The following is a 26912-nucleotide window of genomic DNA, read 5'->3' on the forward strand; positions in this document are numbered from 1 at the left end:
GAGTACAATCTCTGTACACTAGTCAGTGATTCAGTGTACAACCTATGTACACTAGTCAAGGATCGGTCTTGATCGGCTTTGTACTCCAAATCAGCCTTGATTCGAAATACAAACTCTCTACATTAGTCAGTGATTAGGTATGTGAGCTTTACCACTAGTTGATGATGAGGCAGATGTACATTCTCTGTGCGAGTCCCTGACTAAAATAAAACCTCTGTGCCCTGATTTGTGCAGAGGAAATGACTCCAGTACTCTCGAAGGTCAACACAACAGTGAATCAATTATTAACATACCAGTGAACACAATTTGCCTCGCTAGCGAGTGCATTTATCACGCCCCCAGAGCATGTCATTTACTGACAGTACAATTAGATGGTTCAAACTGCATGATTGAAACGCAAGCTAAACCCTTTCATGCATAGATGTACAAACTGACTCACTCAAGTTTTTTTCCCCTGTGAGTTTGATCAATGAGTCCTTTTGCCTTGTAGATATTTTCCACTTGGACTACAAATAAGCTATTGGATTTTATATAGCAACCTATAAACATTTTTGAACTGCGTACCAACAGTAGCGAAATATAATGATTTGATCTAAAGTATAATATGTATGATGTCCTTGAGTTAATGTTACCAGGGTCTTATACTGTGATTTAATCTGCTCTGTCACACTATGCTATACTCCAATAGTATATCTGGCTATCACGCGCTATATATTGCATTATATCTGTACTTTGAAGCCAGTTGTACAGTGCTTTTTAGTAGTACTCTCTTGGCCATGTTGAACTGACAAACTAGCCAGTGTACAAGCTACAATATATGTTGGTAACATCATTTATGGCGTACTCCGTAACAACCATATCAGTGTTTTATGTGCCTTTCACTCAATAACCAAAGATTGGTTGTTAAATATTCAAACCTTTTACTCTGAGCTGTACACTAGTCAGGGATTAGCTTTATATATTTGTCAGTGATTCGAAGTACAAACTCTGTACACTAGTCAGTAGCTAAGGTATGTAAGCTTCACCACTCCTTCTAAACTTCACCCCTGTACGAGTCTATGATTAAAGTAAAATCTCTGTGCCCTGTTTTGTGCAGAGAAAAAGACTCGATTACTCCGGAAGGTCAGCACCCACCGGTGAATCAATTATTAATGATATAATAATTCACTTATGACTTTGAGATCTAGTTTTGCTGAAGGTTTTTTAAGTTGCTCCAAATTACAATTGAGAGGACCCAACTTTTAGAGCTTTTGTTCTAGCTCATTGAACATAGAAGTTTGAAAATTTGGTGTCTCCGTTAAGTGAATACAGCCCTCCACAAAGTGAATAATCACTTTTCATTTTAGATTGTTCTGTCACATGAAATGAGCTCCTTTTTGTGGAATTTAAAGCTTAGACACAAGTATACTCTGTTTGGTTCAATAAACCGTGCAATATTTCAGCACCTAAAGACCTCTGTTTCTAATACATGCTCAAATCCCTTGCTGGCCTGAAGATCTTTTATACAATTTCCTCAGGGACCAGAAGGCTCAGCTTCTGCTTGTCAATATCGCCATAGCAGCCGATATCCTCGAACTTTTTGAGATGATGAAGGAAGAGCAAGTGAAGAAGGACAAAGAGCTTATCACTAAAGTGCTATCTCTCTGGAGTGTCTCTCTTATTCAGGTCAGCTCCGACTAAAGTACTGCATATTTACTCCTCACAATGTTCATTTCTTATTCGCCTACAGAGAAATCGATTGAAGATTTGCTGAGTGTCTAAAATTACCTAGCATGTCAAAGAAATTTATTAGCTAATGCCAGTGATAAATTCAATTCATGGTTATAGTACCCAAGTGAATCTAAAATGACTTCCGATTAAAATGAACTCCAACGCCATCCCTTCTTTGTCTCCTCTATTTCCTTCCTCTCCCCTTTTCCATCTCTGCTTTTTTCTCTATCCTTCCCTTCTCCCTCGTCTCATCTCATCTCCTTTTCCATACATCTCCCATATCACCTTCGTTCCTCCTGCTATTGTACATACTCAATCACAAATAACTTGATTACCCTAGGACACTTAAGTATTCGCGGCATCTAACTTTCGCGTTTTCGCGGAGTCATCATGACGCGAAAAATTCATGCGCGAAACTAAACTATCATAACGAACTAGCGAAAATTCGAAATTAAATAGCTATGTTCTACACAGGCCTGTATTCACTGGTTGCAAGTTGGGGGCTAATGTTAGACGACTAGTTATGAACATCTGGGGTGTGGAGAAGGAGGGGGGGTGCTGTAAGCTCCCAACAGGTTTCTCCTATGTAAGGCCTCAGCCGGGCCTCTCACGTGAAGTTTTAAAAAATTTTATTGGCAAGTATCAACATTTTTCTATTTTTTGAGATTTGCTTTGTTTTAGCTGATGTGACTGACAAAACGTTTTAAAATTAAAACAGGCAAAACTTGTATGCAGTTAAAAAGCTCAGAAAGAAGACATCTTTTTTTTAAGCGTTTTAACAAAAATCATTTTTGCCGATTTTATTTCAAGTTCATTAAGTAGGATATGGGCAAGCAGATGTTTGCTAAAACTTGATATTTTGCAAACCTTTATAAAAGTCGTTAACAAGAATATTTTGCCGCTGATGAAGATAATAATGACGCCTAAGAACTACTAAAAGTTGATGTTTGTATCTATGGCTTCGAATAAAGTGATATTCTACAGCGATAAAAACCTTTCTATAGCCGTTGGACTATGAAATTCCTAAAAAGTTGGGGCGTCTTAGCCGGCCAGCTGTCCAAGGGAATACGGCCCTGTAGTTCATTGATATCCACAACAAAATCGTGATATTAGAAATGCAGATAATTTTGTGTGTGATTGAGCTCATTGGGAAATTTCTAGTAAATTCGTTAATACACCGAATGAGCAGCATGGCAAAGCAAATTAAGATAACAATTTTTTTTGGAAAAGCCAAGACAAACGAAGAAGATGATGATATCAGTTTAGTCACCGAATTTGTAACTGATGAGGATGAAAGTCTGGTAGGTGAAGTCATACAATTAAATAATACTTATTGTAGTGATGAATTTTACTGCCAACCAAAAACTATAACAACCCTCACCAGGTCCAACCATGTTATACAGTTCTGGTTGTGATGTTGGTTGTTATCTATTTTCTTTTTTATAAGACATGTACTGTATTTGATTTTTTTAAAATTTGAAATATTGTGAACTCAAAACGTGCCATGGCCATCGCTTGCTATAAATACTTGAGATCTAATATTGGTACTATATCGGTCACGACGGAAAGGACCGAGACGTCATTGATAGTCCAAGAAACAAATGGCAGCAAGCGATCACGTTGAATTATCGATTTCTGCCATACATTTATACCTGCGGGTTACAAATACAAACTAGTCGCAAATATAAAAACTTTTTTTACTGGAGGACCGGACCTGAGGAATCTAATTTGTTTGTTCCACTGTATTTATTTTCACATCACTATATTTTCGCACTCATCAGAGCTGCGAAAATAAGTTGCAGCGAAATTTTACTCTGTGTGCTACTCACGAAACTAAATACTAGCGAAATATAAGTGTCCTAGGGTAAATAGGAAATCATCATCAGCATTGTCTGTAGGTGATGTTTCCTACATTGAGGAGCATTAAGAATTTGAATTAAACATTTATGCACAACGCTATCCTAAATTGTGCAAAATTTTAGTCATGTTTTGCGAAAAAAAGCAGTACTTTATCAAATCTTTTTCAATGATGAGACCTAAAATATTTTGTATATGCAGCTCTATATTCAGGTACATGAATATATATTGACAGAAAATACAATTGTCGGCATGTTCTAATATTTACGTATAGAAACATTTATTTTTGTTTTAGTTCGCTATCGTTGCCACTGCTACAGTTAAGAAGTCTTGGAGAGGATGCTTCTGCTTTGAGAATGAGATTTGGTCTCTCTTAACTCTTCTGTTCCTCGACGATGCTCCATTTCTCGCGTTTCGACTAGTTTGTATTATAAAATATCAAATCACCAGCTACAACAGCTACTTCTTCGCTGCCAAAAACATGCTCGTGCTTGCGCTAGATGTCAACAGGATTCTTGCCCTTTATAAGGAGATGAGAAAGGAAAGGGCAAAGAACGAGTCATCAACTGAACTTAAAGATGTGGATAGACGAATTAGCATAACACATATCAGACGATGACTCGATGCTTCTCAAGGTTCCGATGCTTCTCAAGGTTCCGCCAGTTGACAAGACAAATAATTTATTGCAGACTTTCTATTGGTTTATGGCTTATGGGAATACACTTAGTATACATTTTAGTGATTAGGGACAGACACTTTCCAACCACTCTCTACTATATCGGCAGTAATGTTCGTGCCGCAGCAATGATATCGGTCTACATTTGTTAGAGAGCCGACCAGATTTGTGTGCACAACAGTATAATTGTTTTTTTATTAGCAAGGCATAGAGATGTTACCTGACTACCATTTAGCGTTATAATTAAATTCAGCTTTTCTCTTCTTGACTGTTTTATGGTTCACTTTGAACTCTGATGAATACAAGAAAGTGATGCGACGTTTGATTTTGTCAGAAAACTCATTTTCAGAGAAAGATATTGTCATGTAGCTTGGTCCATGCATATTCTATGAGAACATTTTTACGCATAGTAACCAATTTAACGTACCAAATTTATACAAACTCGTGTAAAGTGTGTACCAGATGAGCTCTATCAAGCTAATAAGGACACCTGAAGAAATGTCTGCCTTCGTGGTCTAGTAATCCTGTACTCTTTTCAAAATGGTCTTCTTTAGCTAATAAGGTACACCCATTTATGTTTTTCCATATACGTTACAAAAACTTCCTAGTGAAAGATTGAGGTAGTGTAGTCTCAGACTGACATTTATTAGCACTACTTGCTATCTCTTTTGACTATTACGCATGTAATCATTGTATTGTGTGTGATATAAAAAACATAATCACATGGCTGACAAAGGGAGTTCTGTTGCATTTAAAACACCTGTCTAACATAAAGGATTCGGTCGTATCTGAAATTAAAATACAAAAGAATGTTTTGAAAAATAACGCCACGCATCAATAGTTATTATACAAACACAAGTGTCGCTGACACAAAATCATCGCAACAATGTCATTTTAAATAATGAATAATTTATACAGAGTTTTTATTGGAATGTTTTTATTAATTATTAGTTTTATGAAAATGCAGTTTATGCTCTCAATTATGTTTTACTTTCCTAGATTGTAAAGGATGTCTGTTTTAAAACATCAATTTGATTTGCTTCTCATCAGGTTTCTATTCTCTGTTAATTAACATAAAACTTGACTGTAATACTGGTATCAACGAAGTTAATCAGAACCCAAGACAAATTAGGATCGATTATAAAAATATTTGCCACTTGGGATCTTTTTCAAACATTTGAAGGACTTGACCAGTCTTCGCTTCTCAAGGTAATAAAAGTTCTAAATTAGATTCCTCTAAGACTAGCAGCAAAGTCCATTTTAAAATCTGCTTATTTCTAGTTATAAAATTATTCGTTGTTTCAAATCAATCCAAACTAAAATTACTGAATTTGTTCCACTAAACCTTCATTTCATGTTGCTACAGCTGTAATCAATTATTTGGAAGATAAACCAAGAAAACAGCAGCAACCTATTAGTACGCCGACAAAACTTTTTTCTAAATCAAAATATATAATCAAATCAAAATCAAAAATGCGTTTTGCCAAATAAAATGAGAATATAATTTACAACATATGAGACACTTTCTCACAAGATGATGAAACCTTTTCTTTTGGTATACGATTGTATCAGTATCAATATCTTTGATCTGATTCTCTAACGATATCGGAGAGTCTGCTAATTATCATCTCTCAGTACGCCACTGCTGACATTTTTCGCTCGCCTCAAGTTTCTATGTTTTTTGTGTAGCAATAATCATTAACCACACTCACACACACTCCTAGCAAATAAGTGCATTACCATCACTTTCTTGTCTGGCAGTAACCAGGTCAGCTGAACACAGCCAGCTGTCAGACATTTTTTATGCTATGAGAAATTTTATCAAATACCACAACTTCATGTACGTTACAAACACAGCAAAGATGTAGCTCTTCGTTTCATATATAAGAGAGTATATCATCATATTCTGCAGTCTTGCTGGGAACTAAGTGTAAGTTTTTATATACTTTATTCATTTCCATGTTTTCTTTGCATAAACGTTTGTTCTGCTTTTGTTTGTGTTTTGAAATGGAAGCCTTCATGCCATTTCAATCTGGATATAAAAACTATCATGGTTTAATCTAAACTTTTTCTTCACCCTCTGTAGATGCAGAACAGCATACAATAGGCCTATTTCAATATTTAGTGAAGCACCCTTTATAGATGTATGAAAGGGCAATAGTCTCGGAAATTTATTATTTGTTAGCATTGGATTATTATCTTAAAATTATATTATTATCTGAATTCAACTCATTATGAAATTTTATGGTCACAGTTTTTCAGTATGCTCCCAGGAATTTATTGGCAGCAGATTTCATAGCCCTGTGTAATGTGAAAAATATTTTTAGTTGTATCAAAGGACGAACTGCAAACAATTTGCTGATCTCCAGCAATATTTTGCATAAAATTGTTTTGCATTTTTAGGCTACAACTCGAATTTATAGACACAACAAAACCTATTATGTGCATGGCTTACTTTTAGATACTTAATGAGTTCAGCAATAATATATCAGCAATAATATATCACACCATCACTAAAAGAAAAAGTGAATAGCATTTTATTGTGTGCCATAATTGTTGCACTTTGAAATGGGAAAAAGTAGCTTTTAGTTGAGGTTTTTGTAGTAAAAAGTTCTCGCTATGCATTATTGTAATTGCATTAGATGTTTTAAGGCATTTTATAATACTTCAATTGATTCAAAGATGTTTAGAGCAACTACGTGTAGGTTTTAAGAGACACTGAAATTTTGTTCAGATATAGAGAAACAAGTTGATCTCAGATGCAAAGTGACAAAACGACTACAATTTTATAAAACTTTTAACAAAACAAATTTGTATCTTCTTCAAGGTATGCTTATAGGTTACAGAATCATAACTGACAACCTTAATGTTGCCATAAATCTATATAAGCTCGAGTGATAAATTCATTTCAAAGTGCCTTCCAGGTGTTGCATGTGGTTGCTTTATGTTGTCATACTATTCGCCTTCAGTTTATATAACTTATAAATTTATATAATCTTCAGTAAGCCGGTGCTACTAAAGATATCCTTATTAGATCCCTGACAAGCATTCCTAGCAGCTCATAAGCATCAAAGCGAGTCTGTTTGCCTCAAACCATACCAGCAGAGTTTTTCTCATCACATTCATGCCTTCTAAGGTAAGCGGTAAGCAATTGCTAGCCTGTGATTTATAGTATGCACTTTCTAGAGGCATTATATGCTTGACAAGTTGAGGAAGAGTAGAAAGTCTAAAGATCATAGGCTATGCAGGCTACCAGCTTGTTATTGATAAATGTGTTGTTAGATTTTTGCTTATGAAGAAAGGAGAAAGTTTGAACTCTATCAGGGAAGCGGAGGACTATAAATACAAGAAACCTGATTAAACTGTTTTGAACGTTTGACCGCGGTGAAGCCATTTGCTTGAGAGACAGCATGGACACGGTGAGTTTTGAAACAAAACTTTTGACTTACATTCCCATTGGTCACTGCTAATGCAGAATGCTTAAAAAACTCGACATCCTATTGATTAACTGAAGATATGGACCTTGTGTGAATACCCTTTGAAATGCCTCCTGGGAGGAAGTTGTAAAAAGCTTTTGATCACTTGGGAATCGTTGCTAGCGATAACACACAGTAAATGAGTGGATAGAGCGAAAGCGCTGCATTTCAGATATCAAGCTACGGAGCTTTGTATGTAAAATTAGCTAGTTCATATGTTTTTAGAAAATGGAGGATACCACTATTGAGGAACACGAAACGGCATTGGTTAAAGTAGAAGATGGCAAGCGATCAAAAAGCAAGTACGACAAATTAAAGGTTTGTAAAGCTATTAAATTTTAGGACTTGCATATCTCATTGTTTAGTTCAAATATTTTGTTGCATGCGGCTGATTAAAGTTCTGTCATTTTTTAAGAACCTAACAGCTTGCACTAGAACCTGATTCAGTCATAACATTTGTCCTTGAATGCATAAAGTGTTTGATAAACTGATGAATACAGTGTTTGTTATTTCTTATGAATCGAAAATAGCTTACTTTAAACACGTATGCCTGTAAGTTTGGTAATGGTGCATCTTAGGCTGGTACAACGTGCATACAACGCGCATACAACGCATGCGCAACGCACATACAAGGCACTAGCAACGTACAAACATCGTGGATACAATGCGCATACACTATCATCACAACGCACATACCACAGTCAATAGAAAATAAATAGAATACTTTGTGTAATGTTTTAGACCTTTTTTATTAACATACTATAAATATGAATAGAATATTGAATAATAATATAATATTATTACTACTATTACTATTACACATTAATATTATTAATAATATTAATGTGTTAACAGTGACACGTTGTGGTGAATGCGTTGTTAATTACTGGTGTTGGCGTTGTATTCACAATGTTTGTGCATTGCAAGTGCCTTGTATGTCCGCTGCACATGCGTTGTGTGCGCGTTGTACCGGCCTAAGATGCGCCGTTACTGTATTTTTAGACCCGAAACTCTCAAATTAGTTTGATAATAGTTGCATGAAATGTGCCAAGCCAAATCAGGCTTTGAATTTGCAATTTTGATTGTCAAAATCTATTATATACAAATATATATATAGTATTTTATTGGCAATTTATTTTATCTATTCAATAAAAGAGCTTGGAACAATATTTCAATATACAATATTTCAATAACATTTCATTGATACATTTTGTATATCTATATAGGCCTATGTATTTCTTCATTTCTATTTGTGAACAGAAATCACAATTAAATTGTGATTACGATGTGAATTAAATTGTGAAACTAAATTAAATTTACTATAAAATATATGGACTTTTATACAGGCATAGATTTTAGCGAAAGTTTTTGGTTGCAAGGAATATAGTTCGTGGTTTTATAATACTATACATTGCTTTGATTAAGGCGTGATCCATCCTTGTCACATACTTGTTCAGATATTTAAGGCTATGATTAATGTAGAAATTAACCAGATTAATGATTGTCGACGGTGATCAAACGTATTTTGTTGATTAAACTAGAGTAGGTCAAAGATGGAATTTGCTGTATAATTCATCAATATGGTCGTAATATCCAAATCATCTACTACAGACTTGGCAGCTCTCAGCTGTTTACTGAATATGCACTTTTAGTCATTCGTCTATCGATCGAGAAACCTGATTGGAGCACTGACAGCACGAATCATTTTTGTTGCTGTCGCCATCTACTGCACGGCTATCACCGCTGTTGGTGCTGTTGGAGAAAGCAATGTGAGACTTCTGTTGGTGGCACCGTATGTCCTCGTCATTCTCGAAGTTGTCATTATGTTCAAGTATCGAAAGAATACCGAGTGGAAGTGGTTTGTACATAATGTTTAGTAAACTCATCTAATCTACACCTAAGATATGTAGTGATGTTCATCTGGGTTGCTGTAACTGAACTTGAAAACGTATGGTTCCCACATAAGCCGTATGGTTCCCACATAAGCCATGTGGTTCCCAAATAGGCCGTATGGTTCCCACATAGGCCATATGGTTCCCACATAGGCCGTATGGTTGCCACATAGGCGCAAGCATTATCCACAGACTTTTTGAACTATCGGTTACGTGAGGAAACTAATTCTGCAAGTGCCGCCGGCAACTGCTAGAAATTACTTGCGAGTGCCACAGGTAACTGCTAGCATTTAATAACGGAGTTGGGTGATGAGTTGGGTTACTTTTATAAAAAGCCAAAGACTACAAACTTTCCCTACCTGCAATGTTCAGGTCAAGGTCAGCATTTTTTTATGAGGACGATGCTCGGGTCTTGTGGTTAATATGAGACAGCGACTCCAAGCATCCATCTTCTGTAGAAAACGACTGTTTTTCAAAACATAGTTTTGAAAACAGCTTCTCATTGCAGACTGGTTTGATTGCAACACAAACTTTGAGTTTATATAGCAATCAAAAGATGAAATCATTGGTAATGCGGCTTTATGGGAATATAAGCTGTCACGTCACACTCCTCAGTGGTACGCTATGTGAGACCCCTGCTGGGCTGTGTGGCCAATATAGAAACCAAGTTCACAAGAAATGAACTTGTGTTAGTATGGCACATTTAAGACTACAATTTTTTGAGTTTTTCTTTCTATTAATGAGAAACAATATTGCCAATGGATTACATCAAGAATGCATTACATTAGAAATGCATTATGCTAAAAATGCAATACATTAAGAATGCATTATGCTAAGAATGCATTAGGTAAAGAATAACATTACATTGAAAATGCATTATGTTAAAAATGCATTACATTAAAAATGCAATACTTTAAAAATGCATTATATCAAGAATGCATTACGTTAATAATGCATTGTGTTGAAAATGCAGCATATTAAGAATGCACTACATTAAGAATGCATTACATTAAAATGCATTACATCAAGAATGCATTATGTTAAAAATGTATTACATTAAAAATTCTTTACATTGAGAATGTATTATTTTAAGAATGCATTACATTTAAAATCAAAGATAATACCAGTAAAAACCTTAAGGAAATTTACTATTATTATACTGAAGCATTAATATAGTACCAAAGGTTTTAATTGTATATAATGCGGAATCTGCTACAATTTAATTTTATAATATAGATATCTAAGCTGATTACCAGATATTTCGTTACTTTAAACTGCACAAAGATTAAAGTTTACGATATATTAGTATTTTTACTTGCACTTAAGATATAGCTACATAGCTACTAGTTACATAGCAAGTTTGCATACTTATTAGCAGTTTGGCTATAACAGGTGTCCGACTGACATCGGTGTCATGCCACTTGTGGACCTAGGCGGAATAAAGTATTTGTTTAGATTTGAGGAATTTTGTTAGTTCTGGTCTAGACATTGTTAGTCTAATGTCGTTAGTCATTTTTATTATTTTTTATTAGTGAGAAAAATTTGATGATGACTAAAAATCCCATAACCATTTGAGCAACTTTTAAAATTTAAAAAAAAATTGTGGTGAAAACCTAAGGATTTCAAATCACTTAGTAATTACCTCAAATCTGGATTCGAGGTCTTCCTGTTTATGATGCACTGAATTGATGGATACGTGCAGTGCTCCCATCAGCCTTGTTTGGCAAGGGTCCAAACTACTTCAATTTCCCATGCTTGCACATTTCATTTTAATGGTTCTTCCTTACAAATATTGCAAATATGTATAAACAACTGGTTTTTACTTTTCTTATTACTTGATTGGCAATAATATCATTTCAAACAGAAATGTTTTTAAAATTATGCCATACAAGAACCGTAAGAAGGAGAAAAGTTGGTCAATAAAATCAAATAAATGGTTAGACATGTAGCATTTAAAATTCTCTTCCTAGCAGCCATAGTCTAGTGGTCTAAAATGCCTGCTCGCAAACACCAGGTTGGGGGTTCAACTTTCTGAAAAATTTCAATGTTGTTACCACCGGGTCACCGGTGGTAACAACCCGGTGCCACCGGGTCACCGGTGGCATCCGGCTTTAACTTGCTCTCTGCAGCAGGGAATATATCCAGTCATCAAGGTTTCCTTGCCACCGGGCTCAGGCCTGTCAACTCCGCCTATATCCTCACATGGCATGGTATTTAGAAAGAGTCCTAAAGTATATTAAGTGACTAAATATATTTTCCAACAACGTATAACAATACTTTATATACTAACTTGATATATACAAAGTAAAAAGAAATACTTAAATATGTGTAATGTTGGTTTAGGTTTAACCAGATCACTATTATAATTATAATATTACTAGCTGAATGTCTGGTTTTGCACGAGTATTAAAAAACAGCATATAAACAGTGGCAGGTGATGTAGTTTCCACCACTTTTCATTAGCTTGGCAGATTGCCAAAGACTAATTTGGGTACGCTACTAACCATGTTGCTAAGCTTACTAATTTGAGCCGTGAGAGCAAGCTTATGTCACTTTGCGTAACACAGTATGCTATGCCTATTTTAATCTGCACAGCGGCTCATATCTATCGCCTTGGAAGTCAATGGATCTTGGGTAGCTTAATGGTTACGATATTTGCCTGAAGAATGGGAGTTTTTGGGATCAAATCCGGCATGAAACATATATTTCATTTCTAAATTTTAGTAGCTGGTTAAACTGAAACACATACACACAGACACACACTTTGAGATTTATATATACATAGATTATTATTATTATTATTTTCTCACAATACCTCTATAAACACAACAAAAGATAAAACAAATGTATTTGTTTTTAGAAAAAAAAACCTAAGTTTTAGCATGATAAGAACATAACAGTTTTTGAGCCAATGTCTATGGAACAATGCTCTCAAAAAGCAGCATCTGGTTGCAGTAAAACCAGACATGGTGAACTAGCATGCCTGACCTGCAAACATTAGCTCGGGGTTCAATTTCCATCAGAGGTCACTCATGGTGATAGGAATGGCATTCAACCATAAATTGCTCTCTGCAACGATGCATGTAATCAACAAGTAATCTACAGCAACAGTCGACCAAATAAGTAGTCTACAGCAACAGTCAACCAAATAAGTAATCTACAGCAACAGTCGACCAAATAAGTAATCTACAGCAACAGTCGACCAAATAAGTAATCTACAGCCACAGTCGACCAATTAAGTAATCTACAGCAACAGTCGACCAAATGATATTAAACTGAATGTAGACTGTAATTAATGTCAGTAAGGTTCATGCTGAACTTGTCTTCCACAAGAATGAATTTCACCAAGGTGGCCTTCTAGACTTTGTTTTAAAAATTTATATAATATCTGTCGACAGTATGTTGAGATTCAATTTCCAAAAAAGTGGCCATTGGTGGTAATAGGAATGGCATCCAAACTTAAATTGCACTCTGCAACTGGGCATGTCTCCAGTCATTGAGGTTCTCTTGCCATTGGGCTCAGACATGTCCAGAGCCAATGTTTGTGCAACGATGCTCTTAAGAAACACGCACGGCCTCTGCTTGTGGTTAACTAAAGGCCGGTTCACACTATGCCAGCGTTTGTCAGGGTTTCCCTTTTGGGGTTCATTGTCGATTATGTGAACTGTGAATTGATGGCATTGACAAGGCATCACGAACACGTCGAGAAAGTTTGTTGCTGTCAAACTTTTTCGTTGCTTCGCCAAGCATCGACGACCGCCTTTCAAATGTGAACATTTCGGCAATGATAATTCGCGGTCGTGGATAGCTTGATTTATTCATATCCGTTTATGATGGTCGCTGCGGGACTAGTTTTTGATTCCCACATGTGAAAACAGGTTTCTTTGCGAAAATTTAAAAAGGTAAATGTCACAGAGTATTTCCTGATGCAGATGCGGATGAGTTTGTGATAGTGTGAACATCGTATGGTTATTATCGGTGATCACCAAAGTATTGTGGCATCGACGCCGAGATACGGCGATATAGTGTGAATCAGCCTTAAGCAGACATAAACACTCCATCTCTGAGCGATTGTATATACACTTTAAAATAAAATAATTTTCTCTACTAAAAGAATGGATGAAACTTGGCTCAAATTTTTGTTGTTGATCTACATGTACACTAATATAATACTTTGAGTAAAAGCATCTCTAATTAAAAAGTAGATCATAGAAAGTATATGCCATGATGGGTTAGTGGAACCCAAACTTTTTAAATAGCATAAACTAAACAATCAATCATTCTTCAACCACGCTTCATGATACCACATGGGGAATTGTGGCAGAACAAATGGAGTTAAACTTAACTCATATGTATGTCATAAATAATAAATTTGTTTCCAAGTAACTATTGCCTAGCCTATTATATATATGTAGAGTTGAAACAGGAGTTAAAAAGTCATGTATATATCATGAGCATCTATATTAAACTAGCGGTAAACCCTGTGATGCCTGTGATTTTCAATAAGATATCCAGCAGGTGGTTGTGTAACCCTTTTCATACTGAAACCGATGATATCATTATAAGAGACTTGTCCTAGCATGTCAAACTCGTGTCAGCCTGCGTGGTTACACTTTTTGATAGACCTTTTTAAAATACTTTTATTTGTTTGTAAATTTGTATTATAACAACTAAGTATCGGCTAGATTAATTGCGATAGAATTTGTACTACTATTTTGAGGCGATAATTTGTGCCTAGCACGCATGTGCAATCTGTGGTTTCTATCGGTTTCTATAGGTTATCTATAGGTTTCTCTTTCTTTACCTACATTTTTTGTTTAAGGGTTAAAAGGTTTACTAGAACTTGATATAGTTTTAAAACCAAATATGTTAGGGACCTAGCAGAAGACGTAGAGCATAAGCTTGTAAAGTTTGGATGAGATCTGTCAGAAAATGTGAAAACACACAGCATTTACACACCCGCACGCATGAACACACTTGCACAATGACAGCGGGGTATTTAGTAATATAGAGTAATATAGATTCATCACTTACCTACTTATCAATACAGAAAACTTTATTAACACTCAGGCTATATCAACAAGATATTGCTTTTTTGTAGGCTTGGAACATAACAAAAAAATTTGATTAGTTTAAAACCAGCTTTTCCCTTTTTAATTAATAGCTTTATGCTTTGATTAAAAATTATTCAAATACAGTGCGCACAATTCGCTATAAAGGTCTATGCATAAAGTTTATAAAACAGGTGCTTAAATTTTAGATGGAACTAAACTGAGTGCGCAATATGACAGCTACTTGCTTACGGTCTTCGAGTCAAATTATAGTTTGTTGAATTAGTTTGTTTCAACATTAGTAAGTACTATATGAAAAGGACTATTTATTTAATTTAATTTTTAATTGCGCCGGTAATGCAATGTATGCGAAAATTAGCATTTGGAATAACTGTAATAATCTTATGTAGAAAATAGTGAGTTGATCTCACAAAGTAAGTTACCACCCTAACAGCTTCTGCCACATTTGGAAACTACACTGAAGTGACTAGCATAGTTGAAGACATGTATATATGTCAGCGCTGAAATCATCACAATGCCTTAATCTCTACCCAACTTCTTCTATTTATGTTAATGTAAATAGAGCATTTATCATAAAAAATGTTTGATAATATTAACTAGCATTAAGTCCAGCACTGCCAAGATTTTCTTCCATTTTTAATCGGATAGCCAGCGGTACTACAATAGAATTTCAATACAAATTACTACACTGTTTCACGGACAACAACCTGTGAACGTTGAGGACAGTTGCACGCAAAAGAGCGTTCTTTTGTTTCTAATTATATGGGTGTTTAAGATGCTGGTCCTCAGGAACCAGTAAGTGCTCTGAAACCAAATTTTTTTATCAACTTGGCAAAATACAATGCATACAAACTTTGAACAAAATTAACCAAAAATGAGGAAACGCGCACAGTGAGCAGCATTTCTGCGGACTAACATATACATTCACTTACAAAATGTGTGGCTCGCCGAGAACCGTGTATTGTAAAAGGTTATGTGGCTTTGCATTTTCGACCATTTTTGTCAATTTATTGAGCTAAATAAAGGTTGAACAAAGCTATACAGCGCTAAAAGGCTTCATATTTTTTGCCTGTACAACGCACGACTTGATGTTCGATAAAACTTTCTCGTTATGGCAACAGTGGTGTTGCTATAGTAATAACAAATTGGATTAATTACTATTTTACTATAAGAATATTAAAATTTGCTTTAGAGTTGACAAGCTAGATTTTGTTGTGGCAAGTTTTAACCAAGTATTAATATTGTATATACCAAGTGAAATATACAAAATTTGAGGAAGTAAGTGATGGATAATTTATTATTTTGCATTCAAACTAGTCATGTTGAACTTTAGACATAATCTCAATAGATCATGCATTCACAAACCAGTAGCCAAAGATTCGATTAACTTGTAATGCATTCAACATTTTAATCTTTAAAATTTATTAGCTCAATCTTATTTTGTTTAGAATAATTATTTTGTCTTAGATTTGTTAAATTGTGGTTTAATACTGAATATTCTTCTTTTAATTACGTATGAGCGTATACGAAGAATAACTAAGCCTGTTTGCTGTCATGTCTGTTGCAGGGCAACACCAAGCATTTTCAGTTTCTTGCTCTGTTCCGTACCTCCCATTTGGATCATACAGGTAGAAATTCAGCAGCGCTATCAGCACTTTCAAACTAGCAATGCTTCCATATATGTGGAGGGATGTGAGGATGTTGGAGAATTAGTTTCACAGTTTACAAAAAATATTTCTGTTGACTCGATCACTGAGCTGGTAAGTGAAAATCAGCTGAACCTATGTTAGTATGTACTTACACAATGTTCTTGGTAAATTTTATTAAAAACCATCAATATTTTTTTACCATTCACGATTGTTTTTTATGTTTGATGTGGTCTGACTGCCAGGATGGTTCAAGATTCAAATTAACCAAAAGATTATCGCGGTTAAAATGCTCATATCAAGAGAAAGTGTGATTATGATGTTTATAAAAGTTGTAAAGAAACTGACAGAATATAGACGCGTAACTCTGCAATTTGAAGCAATAGCTAATATCAGCTATCACAATGATAACAACTAGTGACGTCATTTTGTATATATTTTCTTCTGAGCGTTTTAATCGCGATCGAGTTTTGTATATTTTAATTTTGAAACATCCTGACAATCCTGATCAAGTTTATCAATTTTATCTTGAAACATCCTGGCTGTCAGATCACCTCAAACATCAAAAACGATTAAAAATGACTGAAAAATACCGACACTTTCTGATAAAATCTACTAAAATTTTGTGTAATTTTATCTTTAAGGCACAAGCTAGAAATAAACATATTATCCATAATATTTCACATATCAATATTATGGATCAATAACTTATCAATAACTTTTTATTAAAGATGTTTTAAACAGGCACGAAATAAAATTTATTGAGCTTTTTGCTCCTTTTAACAATTGGGAAATCAGACATTTTTGAGCATCTTTGCTTGCTTAGCAATAAAAAGATTCGGATCAAACAGTAAAACATTGAAACAAGAATTTTAGAAACTCATCGGAAAGATTAAAGCAGTCGATTTACAACAAACAACCAAAAGTTTTGGTTGCAAAATAGTAAGAAGTGTAAAAAAAAAATCCAATGCTAAATTTTTATTTGTCCGTTGTTTATTAGTTATTATTATTAGTGATTTATTTAGTTATGAGTGCAATAAGTTGGATGGTGAACTCTTACTAAAACTGACCAGCCTTTTCTGCTCAGTGTAATTGTTAAAATGTTAACTGCCAAACTATTAACTGCTCTACACTAATTACTAATTACTAATCTACACTAATCACCTTATAATAATGTATAATAATAATGTTAACAAACTACTCGAGTTCAAGTCTTCAAAAGGGTGTGATCTAAAAGATCAAATGATAAGCTAGCATACTAACACACATGAAAAATGCTTTACCAAAATCATTAGTTGGTCAGTTTGAGTAACTAACTTTGAATCTCTAGTTTCTAAGTAACATTCTCGTCTCTTGTACATGTATATGTATTCTAGTACCTAAGGCAGAGTTGTTTGTGTATAGAGAAGACAACTAACGGCATTGCGTATACATGTATGACTTGACTTAGTGAATGGAAGTAACAATACGTTATGAAATTGTGTTTCGTTTTGCTAGTAGATGTCAATTAATTTAGGCCCTAAAGTTGCTTAATATTTTTGCTTATAAAAAAAGTTTCAGGTAGTGTCAGAGCGACGCTGGAGTTGTCAATTCATGCATGGAAAAATATGGAGTGTAAAACAGCCATCATATGAAAATAGTCAACATTTTCGACTAAGTATTGTCAATCAAAACAGGTAGATTCTGGCTTACAAAATTTCGTAACTGCATGAAGCTAAATTATAGATAAGTAGCATTTTTATAGATTAGGCATTTTTTGATGATTTGCAATGTGCCATTCTTGTATTGATATTGAAATCATTGAAGCAAACAGTTTTCATTTAGTCCAGACTCTGTATTTTTAGTATTATTAATGAACTAGAGGAATGCCCAGTCTTGCAGGGTAATACAAAACAGCTTACAAATAGCTTATATGACGGTGCGCCTTGAAAACTATTTTGTGATAAATTAAACTTACATTTATGCCAAACTAGTTGAATGCTTAGCGTAGCACGGGTATTAAAAACAGCTTATAAACAGTGGAAGGTAATGTAGTTGTCATTGGCTAATTTGAGTAAGTTAGTATCCGTATTGCTAAACTTACTGATAAGAGCCGTGAGAGCAAACTTTAGTGACGTTACGCATAACACAGAGTCGTTATGAGTATTTTAACTAATGTAATGACTAGATGCCCAGAGAATCCATTGCATCTTTTGTGGCCTAATGGGTTAAATTGTTGTCTTGTGTGGACTGGTGGTTTGAAGTTTTAATCCGCTGGGATGTGAATTTTCAGTAGCTAGATTTTAACCCCTATATCTGGACATACACACAACACTCGGACTTTAAGATTTATATGGATAAAAAACAACATAGACTTATTAGCCAGAGTTTGCATGAAGCAAAATTAACTCAGCTGCAGTGTTACTATGACCTTATATTGTTTTGTCACAATATGCATTCTATTACATTGTGTTATAATATGACATAACACCACTGCAGAAAAACTAAACATTAAGTTACTGTGTTATAATATGATATAACACTTTTGCATTACGACTTGAAAACATTTTATACATGTAAGATCAGGTCTTTACTGTTGTATAGTGCATCCGCTTGGCACACAATCTTACCATCTACATGTACAGAAAGACTAGAGCAGATTCAATGTAGTGCATCAAAAATCATTTACCCTGACATGTGCCATGGGAATAAACTAGCTTTGCTTTCACTACCTCTGTTGAACGATTTTATTTTTGCTGTTTATGCAAATCGTTTTAAACGTGTTTGTAGTAATCCTGACCATCTCCTGAATCAAAGAATTGATTTTAATAATCTCAGGAGGTTTTCTCGTGTAACAGACATACGCTCTGTTTACTGCCCTGAGATAACACACACTCAGAAAAGATCAAAGAGTTTTTTCCAGTTTCGTAAAGAAACTTTTTAACAATGACAACAACTATACATAATTAAGTGAGCACAATCATTTCAATAATGTCAACCATATAAATATTTTATTACATGTATAAATAAGGAGAGGGAATAAATTATTTTTACCCTTTGCATCATAATATGACAATACATATCTAACAACTATACATAATATGGTTTTTAGGCTCGCAAAGCTCATGACTCATGCGTGTGCCAAGAATGTGTCCCACAAATGGTGCAGGCTCTACTGTTCGTACTTGTTATTGGCAGGTGGCTTTTGCCTAAACCCAAGTCACTTACAAAGTAAGTAGGAACCGAAGGTTTCTATTATTCATTTGTCATTTTTACAGTTGTTTGAGCTGGTTTTATTGGTTATTGTAGCGTTTGAAGATGAAAATACACAAAATTTTGGTTAGTTTTATCAAATATTAGTAGTATTTTTTTATCAGTTCAAATTATTTTTGATGTTTGAGGTGGTCTTATTGCCAAGATGTTTCAAGATTAAAATTGATAAAACATGATCGTGGTTAAAACGCTCTGATCAAGCGAAATTATGATTTGACATCAATAGTTGCAAAGAGACTAACAGAATAGAGACATGGAATTCTGCAACTTCAAGACAATAGCCGGTATCAACTATGGCAATGATAGCAACTAGTGACTTCATTGCGCACATATTTTACTTTTGAGCACTTTAATTGTAATGAAGTTTTGTTGATTTTAATCTTGAAACATCCTGGCCATCAGATCACCTCAAACACCAAAAATAATTTTAAATGATAGAAAATTTCCTACTAATTTTTGATAAAATCTACGGAACTTTTGTGTAAGTTCATCTTTAATATAGCCAATCAAACCTTTTCAGTTTTTGTCAGCAAGCATTATAAGCGACCATTGCTAAATTGATCTGATGTTAATAGTTTGTTCTACCTACTTGTCACGCACCCTAAACATCATCTTTTGCTATTACACAACATAAAATATAGTTTATCTTATTCTCATGAAACAGTATAAACTCTTCTATCTATTCATCAACTTCATATTATTTGTTTCATATATATAATATATTCATATTATTTGTTTTATATATACAATATATTCATATTATTTGTTTTATATATAATATATTCATATTATTTGTTTTATATATATAATATATTCATATTATTTGTTTTATATGTAGAATATATTCATATTATTTGTTTTACATATATAATATATTCATATTATTATTCAACTTTATATTTCATATTTTAACTATAAATCATTCAACAATTTAATGCAGAACCGTTTTCTTAAAAAATTCACATAACCTTGTTTGATAAGAGCACTCAAATCATTTTGTATAATATTTTTGGAGTCGAGGGTAACTCTTCTGCTAGCGAAAATATTATGCTCTGATGTGAGAAAATATATGCTCTGATATGAGATTCTTTTACAGTGATCAGAAGGCTCAGCTGCTTCTAGTCAACATTGCAGTTGCTGCCGATATCCTTGAGCTGTTTGAGTTGCTTAAGGAAGATGAAGTGATAAAGAGATTTGAGTTGGTTTGTGCCGTTCTTTTTGTGTGGACTGGATCACTACTGCAGGTAGGCTTTATATCACTGCTGCAGGTAGGCTTCATATCACTACTGCAGGTAGGCTTTATATCACTACTGCAGGTAGGCTTTATATCACTACTGCAGGTAGGCTATATATCACTACTGCAGGCAGGCTTTATATCACTGCTGCAGGTAGGCTTTATATCACTGCTGCAAATAGGCTTTATATCACTACTGCAGGTAGGCTTTATATCTCTACTGCAGGTAGGCTTTATAATACTACTGCAGGTAGGCTTTATATCACTACTGCAGGTAGGCTTTATATCACTGCTGCAGGTAGGCTTTATATCACTACTGCAGGTAGGCTTCATATCAATACTGCAGGTAGGCTTTATATCACTACTGCAGGTAGGCTTTATATCACTACTGCAGGTAGGCTTTATATCACTACTGCAGGTAGGCTTTATATCACTGCTGCATGTAGGTTTTATATCACTGCTGCAGGTAGGCTTTATATCACTACTGCAGGTAGGCTTTATATCACTACTGCAGGTAGGCTTTATATCACTACTGCAGGTAGGCTTTATATCACTACTGCAGGTAGGCTTTATATCACTACTGCAGGTAGGCTTTATATCACTACTGCAGGTAGGCTTTATATCACTACTGCAGGTAGGCTTTATATCACTACTGCAGGTAGGCTTTATATCACTGCTGCATGTAGGTTTTATATCACTGCTGCAGGTAGGCTTTATATCACTACTGCAGGTAGGCTTTATATCACTACTGCAGGTAGGCTTTATATCACTACTGCAGGTAGGCTTTATATCACTACTGCAGGTAGGCTTTATATCACTGCTGCATGTAGGTTTTATATCACTGCTGCAGGTAGGCTTTATATCATTACTGCAGGTAGGCTTCATATCAATACTGCAGGTAGGCTTTATAATACATAGAATGATTTAGCAAAGTTTTACTGACCATGCAGTTTATCAACTTATTTTTCTACCATTTGCGATTGTTTTCGATATTGGAGGTGATCGACCGCCGGTATTTTTCATGATTAAAATTGACAAAAATTGACCGCAGATAAACTGCTCCGAAAAAATAGATGCAAAACGACGTCCCTAGTTGCTATCGTTGCAATAGTTGATATCGGCTATTGCGTTTGAGTTGCAACGTTACAAGTCTCCATTTTATTGGTCTCTGCAACTATAGATATCATAATCGCATTTTCTCTTGATAAGCGTTTTAACCGGACTCAGTTTTAGTCATGAAACATCCTGGCAGTCAGATTTCCTCAAACATAAAAAACAATCGCAAATGGTAGTAAAATATCCATACTTTCTGATAAAATCAACCAAAATTTTGTGTAAGCTTATCCATAAAGCGGGCAACATGTGCCATTTCTTAGAACAATTTTCGCCATAAACCAAATGCATCGTAGCTAAAATAGCAGAAAATCTGTATATATATTTCTCAAAGTATGTCCGTTTGTCTGTCTGCATTCCGGCTATAGCTATTATTAGAATAGCTGTAGCTGAACAACAATGCTGATGCAATGTCATGGCTTACCATCATTAGAAGCCTAGCTTACTGCAATTTTCCATTGGCAATGTGCCAGGCTAGTAGCTTGAAAGTTACAGTTGTTTGAAAAAGTTTTAAAACTTTTACAGTTGTTTTTATTTTTCTCTTAATTTATTTCAGCGACTCAAAAAACTCTCTCATGATATGTAGTTTGAAAGTTAGAAAGGGAAATGTTTTTATATGTTAAATACAAAGCAATTTTCTGTCCAGACTTTTTTATTACCCGGGCAACGCCGGGTAGCACAGCTAGTGTTTTCCATAAAGCTGCATAGCCATACCAAGCCTCAGAGGCACAGAATCAGCTGTCTTCTGACATCCAGAGAAATAAAACACTAATCTATTTAGGATGATCTTGAAGCTGTACTAAATAAATCTGCGCCGCTGTCAATGATGTCCAGTATGCACGTACATAGTTGGGCTGTCTTTTTTCTTTTTCCTTTAAATTGCAGTGATTTTTTATCCATGTAAGCTACACCCTCATGTAACTCACATAGATTGATGTGAGTATCCTGATATGGGAGACACACATCAATAAATTAAATAAGCAGATAGGATCTATGTCAGGCCTGATTAGTAGATGTTCTAAATTTTTACCAAGAAGTATTATGAAACTAATATACAAAACGCGTTTATTAACTCAAAAACTAGTTACTGTTTTGAGTCCTGGAGAAATGCTCCATTTTGTTATTTAAAAAAATACTAATATCATAAAAGCGTCTAATGTGCATAATGTTTAATAAATCACTGCTAACTTATCTCGGTCCCTGTTTGCTCAGCTCTCTGTGTTGCCTGTTGACAAACTTCATCAGTATAAAATTCTCTTGATAGCTCATTCAAAATTTTATTCAAGAGATAAAAACCAAGAAGGATTCACATTATAACACTAGAATTTTATAAATCAATCTACCTTTACTATTATTTTATACTGCTTCAGGTCAAAAAACAATCGAATACCGTGTACCATCACAATAGAACAGTCTTCCAATAGACTTACGTAAAACCTCTGCATTTACTAGTTTTAGAGTAAATATGAAAAGCCATTTGTTAAACTTAGATTCCTGGAGGGAAGACCTGCTGTTTAAATTTGGGAATTCCTGTGGGCCCAGCGCCTCGACTAGCTGCAGTGCTACTGCGCATGTGGGCCTCATCACGCCTTAACAATAGGAACTAAGCTTCATTATTTTGTTCAACCTAATCAATATTATAACTATATCTTTATTTTTGCTTAATGTTATATTTCTACTAATTGATGAAATAAAACACATACACACACGCGCACACACACACACTGCTCATTGTTTACCAAATAGGCTCTGCACCTCGATAGCCAAACTATTGTACACTGGAGCCTTCGCCAATGATTTATGATTTTTATGGTGCATTTTGCAGTAGTTGTCGTACTTCATGAGAATATAAAATTCAATTTAAATTAGCTTTTCTTCCTGAAATTAAATGAATTTTTTTTTCAAACATGATTTGGGAAAGTGAATTTCACTGGTAGATGTTCTAATTTGACAAGAAAAGCGCTATTTTACTCGAATGATTATGATATTCTGTAGTTTAGCAGTAAAACTGTTTGTTTAGGAATCTTTAGGCTGAATACTCAAGTAATAAAGTACAAAAACTTCTTCAGTAAAATTGAAAGCTTTTTTCGGTTATCATTTGTTTGATTGATCGGAACTTCGATAGAACAAATTATGTTCATGTTGTTATAAAATCAAATTTGAAACCTTATTATCAATACACATTCATCATCACTTTATTTATAGTGTTACATATGCGATCTTGAGACAGCAGAAAATGTATTAAAAGCGCTGCCAAAATTTTAAAGGTATCAATATTGATTAAAATTGAAATTAAGTTGAATTGAAATTGAATTAAATTGAGACAAATACAAAAGTTTTGTCATTGCATACTTAACACTATTTGTTGTAGTTTGGAATTGTCTCCACTGCTATCAATGAGAAAGGCTCAATGTGCTTCAAGTCAGAAATGTGGTCTCTCTTCACTCTCCTCTGCCTTGATGACCTCTCATTTCTACTACTTCGTCTCACTTGTATGAGCAACTTTGGAGTACGCAGCTACAATAGTTATTTCTTCATAGGCAAAAACATCCTTGTTCTCTTGCTCGATGTCAACAGGATTTATTCTCTCTTTCATGAAATGAGGAAAGAAGACAAAAACCGCTTTAATAGAACGAACACAAGGCGACTGACCCATATAAGACGCTGAGTATGATAGTGAGATCGCCTCTTAGCACCACTTTTAGCCAGACAGAAATCAGGCTGCTAAAATGAAGCCATAAGTTTTTATTCAGCAGTAAACTGCTTTTTGCAGAGTTTGTATTCAGCCATTGTAACATTATCCATTTTTTGAACGTTAAACTATTTCGAAATTGAAATCTATGAAATTTTGCTTAGTTTATAAAGACATGGCAAAATGCTGCTTTTGTACATTGTGCAAATAAAAGTCTATATGTTATTGGAATTATCTCAGTCACCAATCATACCAGATCAGCTTTAAAACCCTTAGGAAAATTATAATACGTATTTTTATATAATGTTATATTGTCAAATATTTGTATTCAAAAAACCATAACTTTGGATTATTTTAACGCCTGTACACATGTTGTAACCTGTGTTGTATTATTTAGAATTTATATTTCAAGTAATGTAGCATTATCAGTTATAAATAATATAATATTATATATTTAGAATTTATAACATTGTTTGAGCAATTTCAGGAGCAATGACATTACCGTTCTCCGACCGATTTGTAATTTATTGGGGCGCCTCACAACCACTCGCACTGATTGTATCATGTTTAGCAATTATGTTCTATTGTGTTTCTTTAGCCATTATAGGGTTTGATGGCATTGTATGTATGTTATGTAATGCGCTCTGGACTTATTTGTACATTTAGTTTTTACTATGATAAGTGCCGTGTTCCTTTCAAGCCATGGATGGAGGTTGAAAAAAGAGCTGCGTCTTATGGGAGTCAAACTCACAACACTCGTCTTAACTGTCTTATGCTCAAGTGCCTGCACGAATCGAACCGACTGCATGGGATTTATATAATAGATAACAGATAGCTATTCCCTGAGCATTATTGACACTACTGAAAAGCTCTCCCAGCACACTAGACAGACATAATATTCACATAAATTTTTAGCAGCGTTGCATTGTGTTATTGTCAAAGAAGAATAAATGACTATCTGCTGACACGCATTAATCTGCTGACACTACTTGTCCACGTAGACTGCATGTAAATTAAACAACTCATCCTACAACACGTCAATAAGCTCACCCATTGCTCCTTTTCAGGTACACTGTGTTACCAGCAATGTCGTTGTCAGCAAATTGGTAGCTATGTCAACAATTAAATTTGTGAGCACATTGTCTACTGAAATTAAGATCTCCTTCAGCCGTTGTATAAATAGAGTTCCATTTATTCTGCAAGATACGTGCAACTTTGCTAAACTTTTTAATTTCAAAAATAATTATAAAAACTAATGACCTGCCAGCATATTCAAAGGAAAATCTATTAAACTATGAATTATAAATGGTGACAGAACAGGAAATTCCTAAGGCTAATATTGTTGGGTTCATCGTTGATTATGCGAGGTGATAGGTGGTAGGATAGTTGGTAGGCTGGACGATTTCTATAACTAATAATACAAGAGTTATATACAGAAGTGAAATAGTCTGCGCAACAGCATATTTTAAGAGTTGGTAGGTCAGCCTATCCACTGACCACAAAATAGACTGGCCTGCAACCTTTTCTAATAAACCGGCTGTATGACAGACTATTTTCTAAGATATACCCACGTCACAACAAAGTTTTTTTAAACCGTAGTTCATTTTATTATGCGACTAAAGGTTTAATGACATTGATAAGTTTAGGTAGCTAACGATAGCCAAAATTAAATTTAAAGGGTTTTTCAGTAACTGATGTAATCGTCCTCTGATCTAAAATGCTTCTTGACCAAAGATTAGCTCAATTTTTCATATGTACAAACAATACATTTTACATATTCAAACTTCTTGTCACATCACCACTAACTAGTCAAGTTGGAGCTGCTGTAGAATTTTTCAAGGCCGTAAATCTTTCTTAGAAAACTTATTATATACTATGTAGCTACCTAAATGATGTTTTGAGAATGGATTTTGTTAATAACATTAATATTCAGGTTTTAGTTTATCGACTTCATCATAATCTGCTGTCCTCAAGTAGAGCATGAAACGCTGGCGGCATCATTTTTAATACTTGTTTGCTTTCAAGCCTGATCATCATAAACGCGGTTAGTTAGTCATCTATAATTTGATCTGAATATGGACAGACATCATAATCTCATTAAATGGTGCCAGATTCTATAATGTTTCCTGAGTTGATCCCTGTATCTATAATTACCCCGAAGGCCACCTACTCGCCTAACAACTGTATTGTATTAGCCACTGTTTGACTGTTGTCATATTAGAAGTAATAAGCTATGCTTTGTTTATATAATATTGGGCTAGTGTTGCTGGAAACACTGTGTTACCCAGTAAC

General features: G+C 34.6%; 2 protein-coding genes across 3 annotated transcripts in view; both read left to right on the plus strand.

Annotated features, from left to right (window-relative positions):
• The window catches only part of LOC137400529 (transmembrane protein 26-like), a 7930-nt gene extending 3744 nt beyond the window's left edge, over positions 1-4186 (plus strand). Inside the window, exons 2-3 of the mRNA XM_068086855.1 lie at positions 1518-1665; positions 3863-4186. Coding sequence (XP_067942956.1) covers positions 1518-1665; positions 3863-4186 — 472 coding nt within the window. The remainder of the gene's footprint in view (positions 1-1517; positions 1666-3862) is intronic.
• Positions 4187-6005: 1819 nt separating this feature from the next.
• Positions 6006-25080, plus strand: LOC137399394 (transmembrane protein 26-like). Of its 2 annotated transcripts, none has more exons than XM_068085483.1 (9): positions 6006-6173; positions 7246-7386; positions 7526-7662; positions 7945-8037; positions 9372-9577; positions 16251-16443; positions 19421-19539; positions 20678-20825; positions 24300-25080. In XM_068085483.1, exons 3-9 carry the CDS (start codon positions 7654-7656, stop codon positions 24594-24596), a joined length of 1065 nt encoding a protein of 354 aa, XP_067941584.1. In that variant the 5' UTR covers positions 6006-6173; positions 7246-7386; positions 7526-7653; the 3' UTR covers positions 24597-25080. The 2 variants fall into 2 exon arrangements, with proteins under 2 accessions (XP_067941584.1, XP_067941583.1); XM_068085482.1 differs by having other exon boundaries at positions 7246-7379.
• The last annotated feature ends 1832 nt before the right edge of the window (positions 25081-26912 follow it).

This window comes from Watersipora subatra, chromosome 7, assembly GCF_963576615.1.
Source record: "Watersipora subatra chromosome 7, tzWatSuba1.1, whole genome shotgun sequence".
In the NCBI taxonomy this organism is placed as follows: Eukaryota; Metazoa; Bryozoa; class Gymnolaemata; order Cheilostomatida; family Watersiporidae; genus Watersipora; species Watersipora subatra.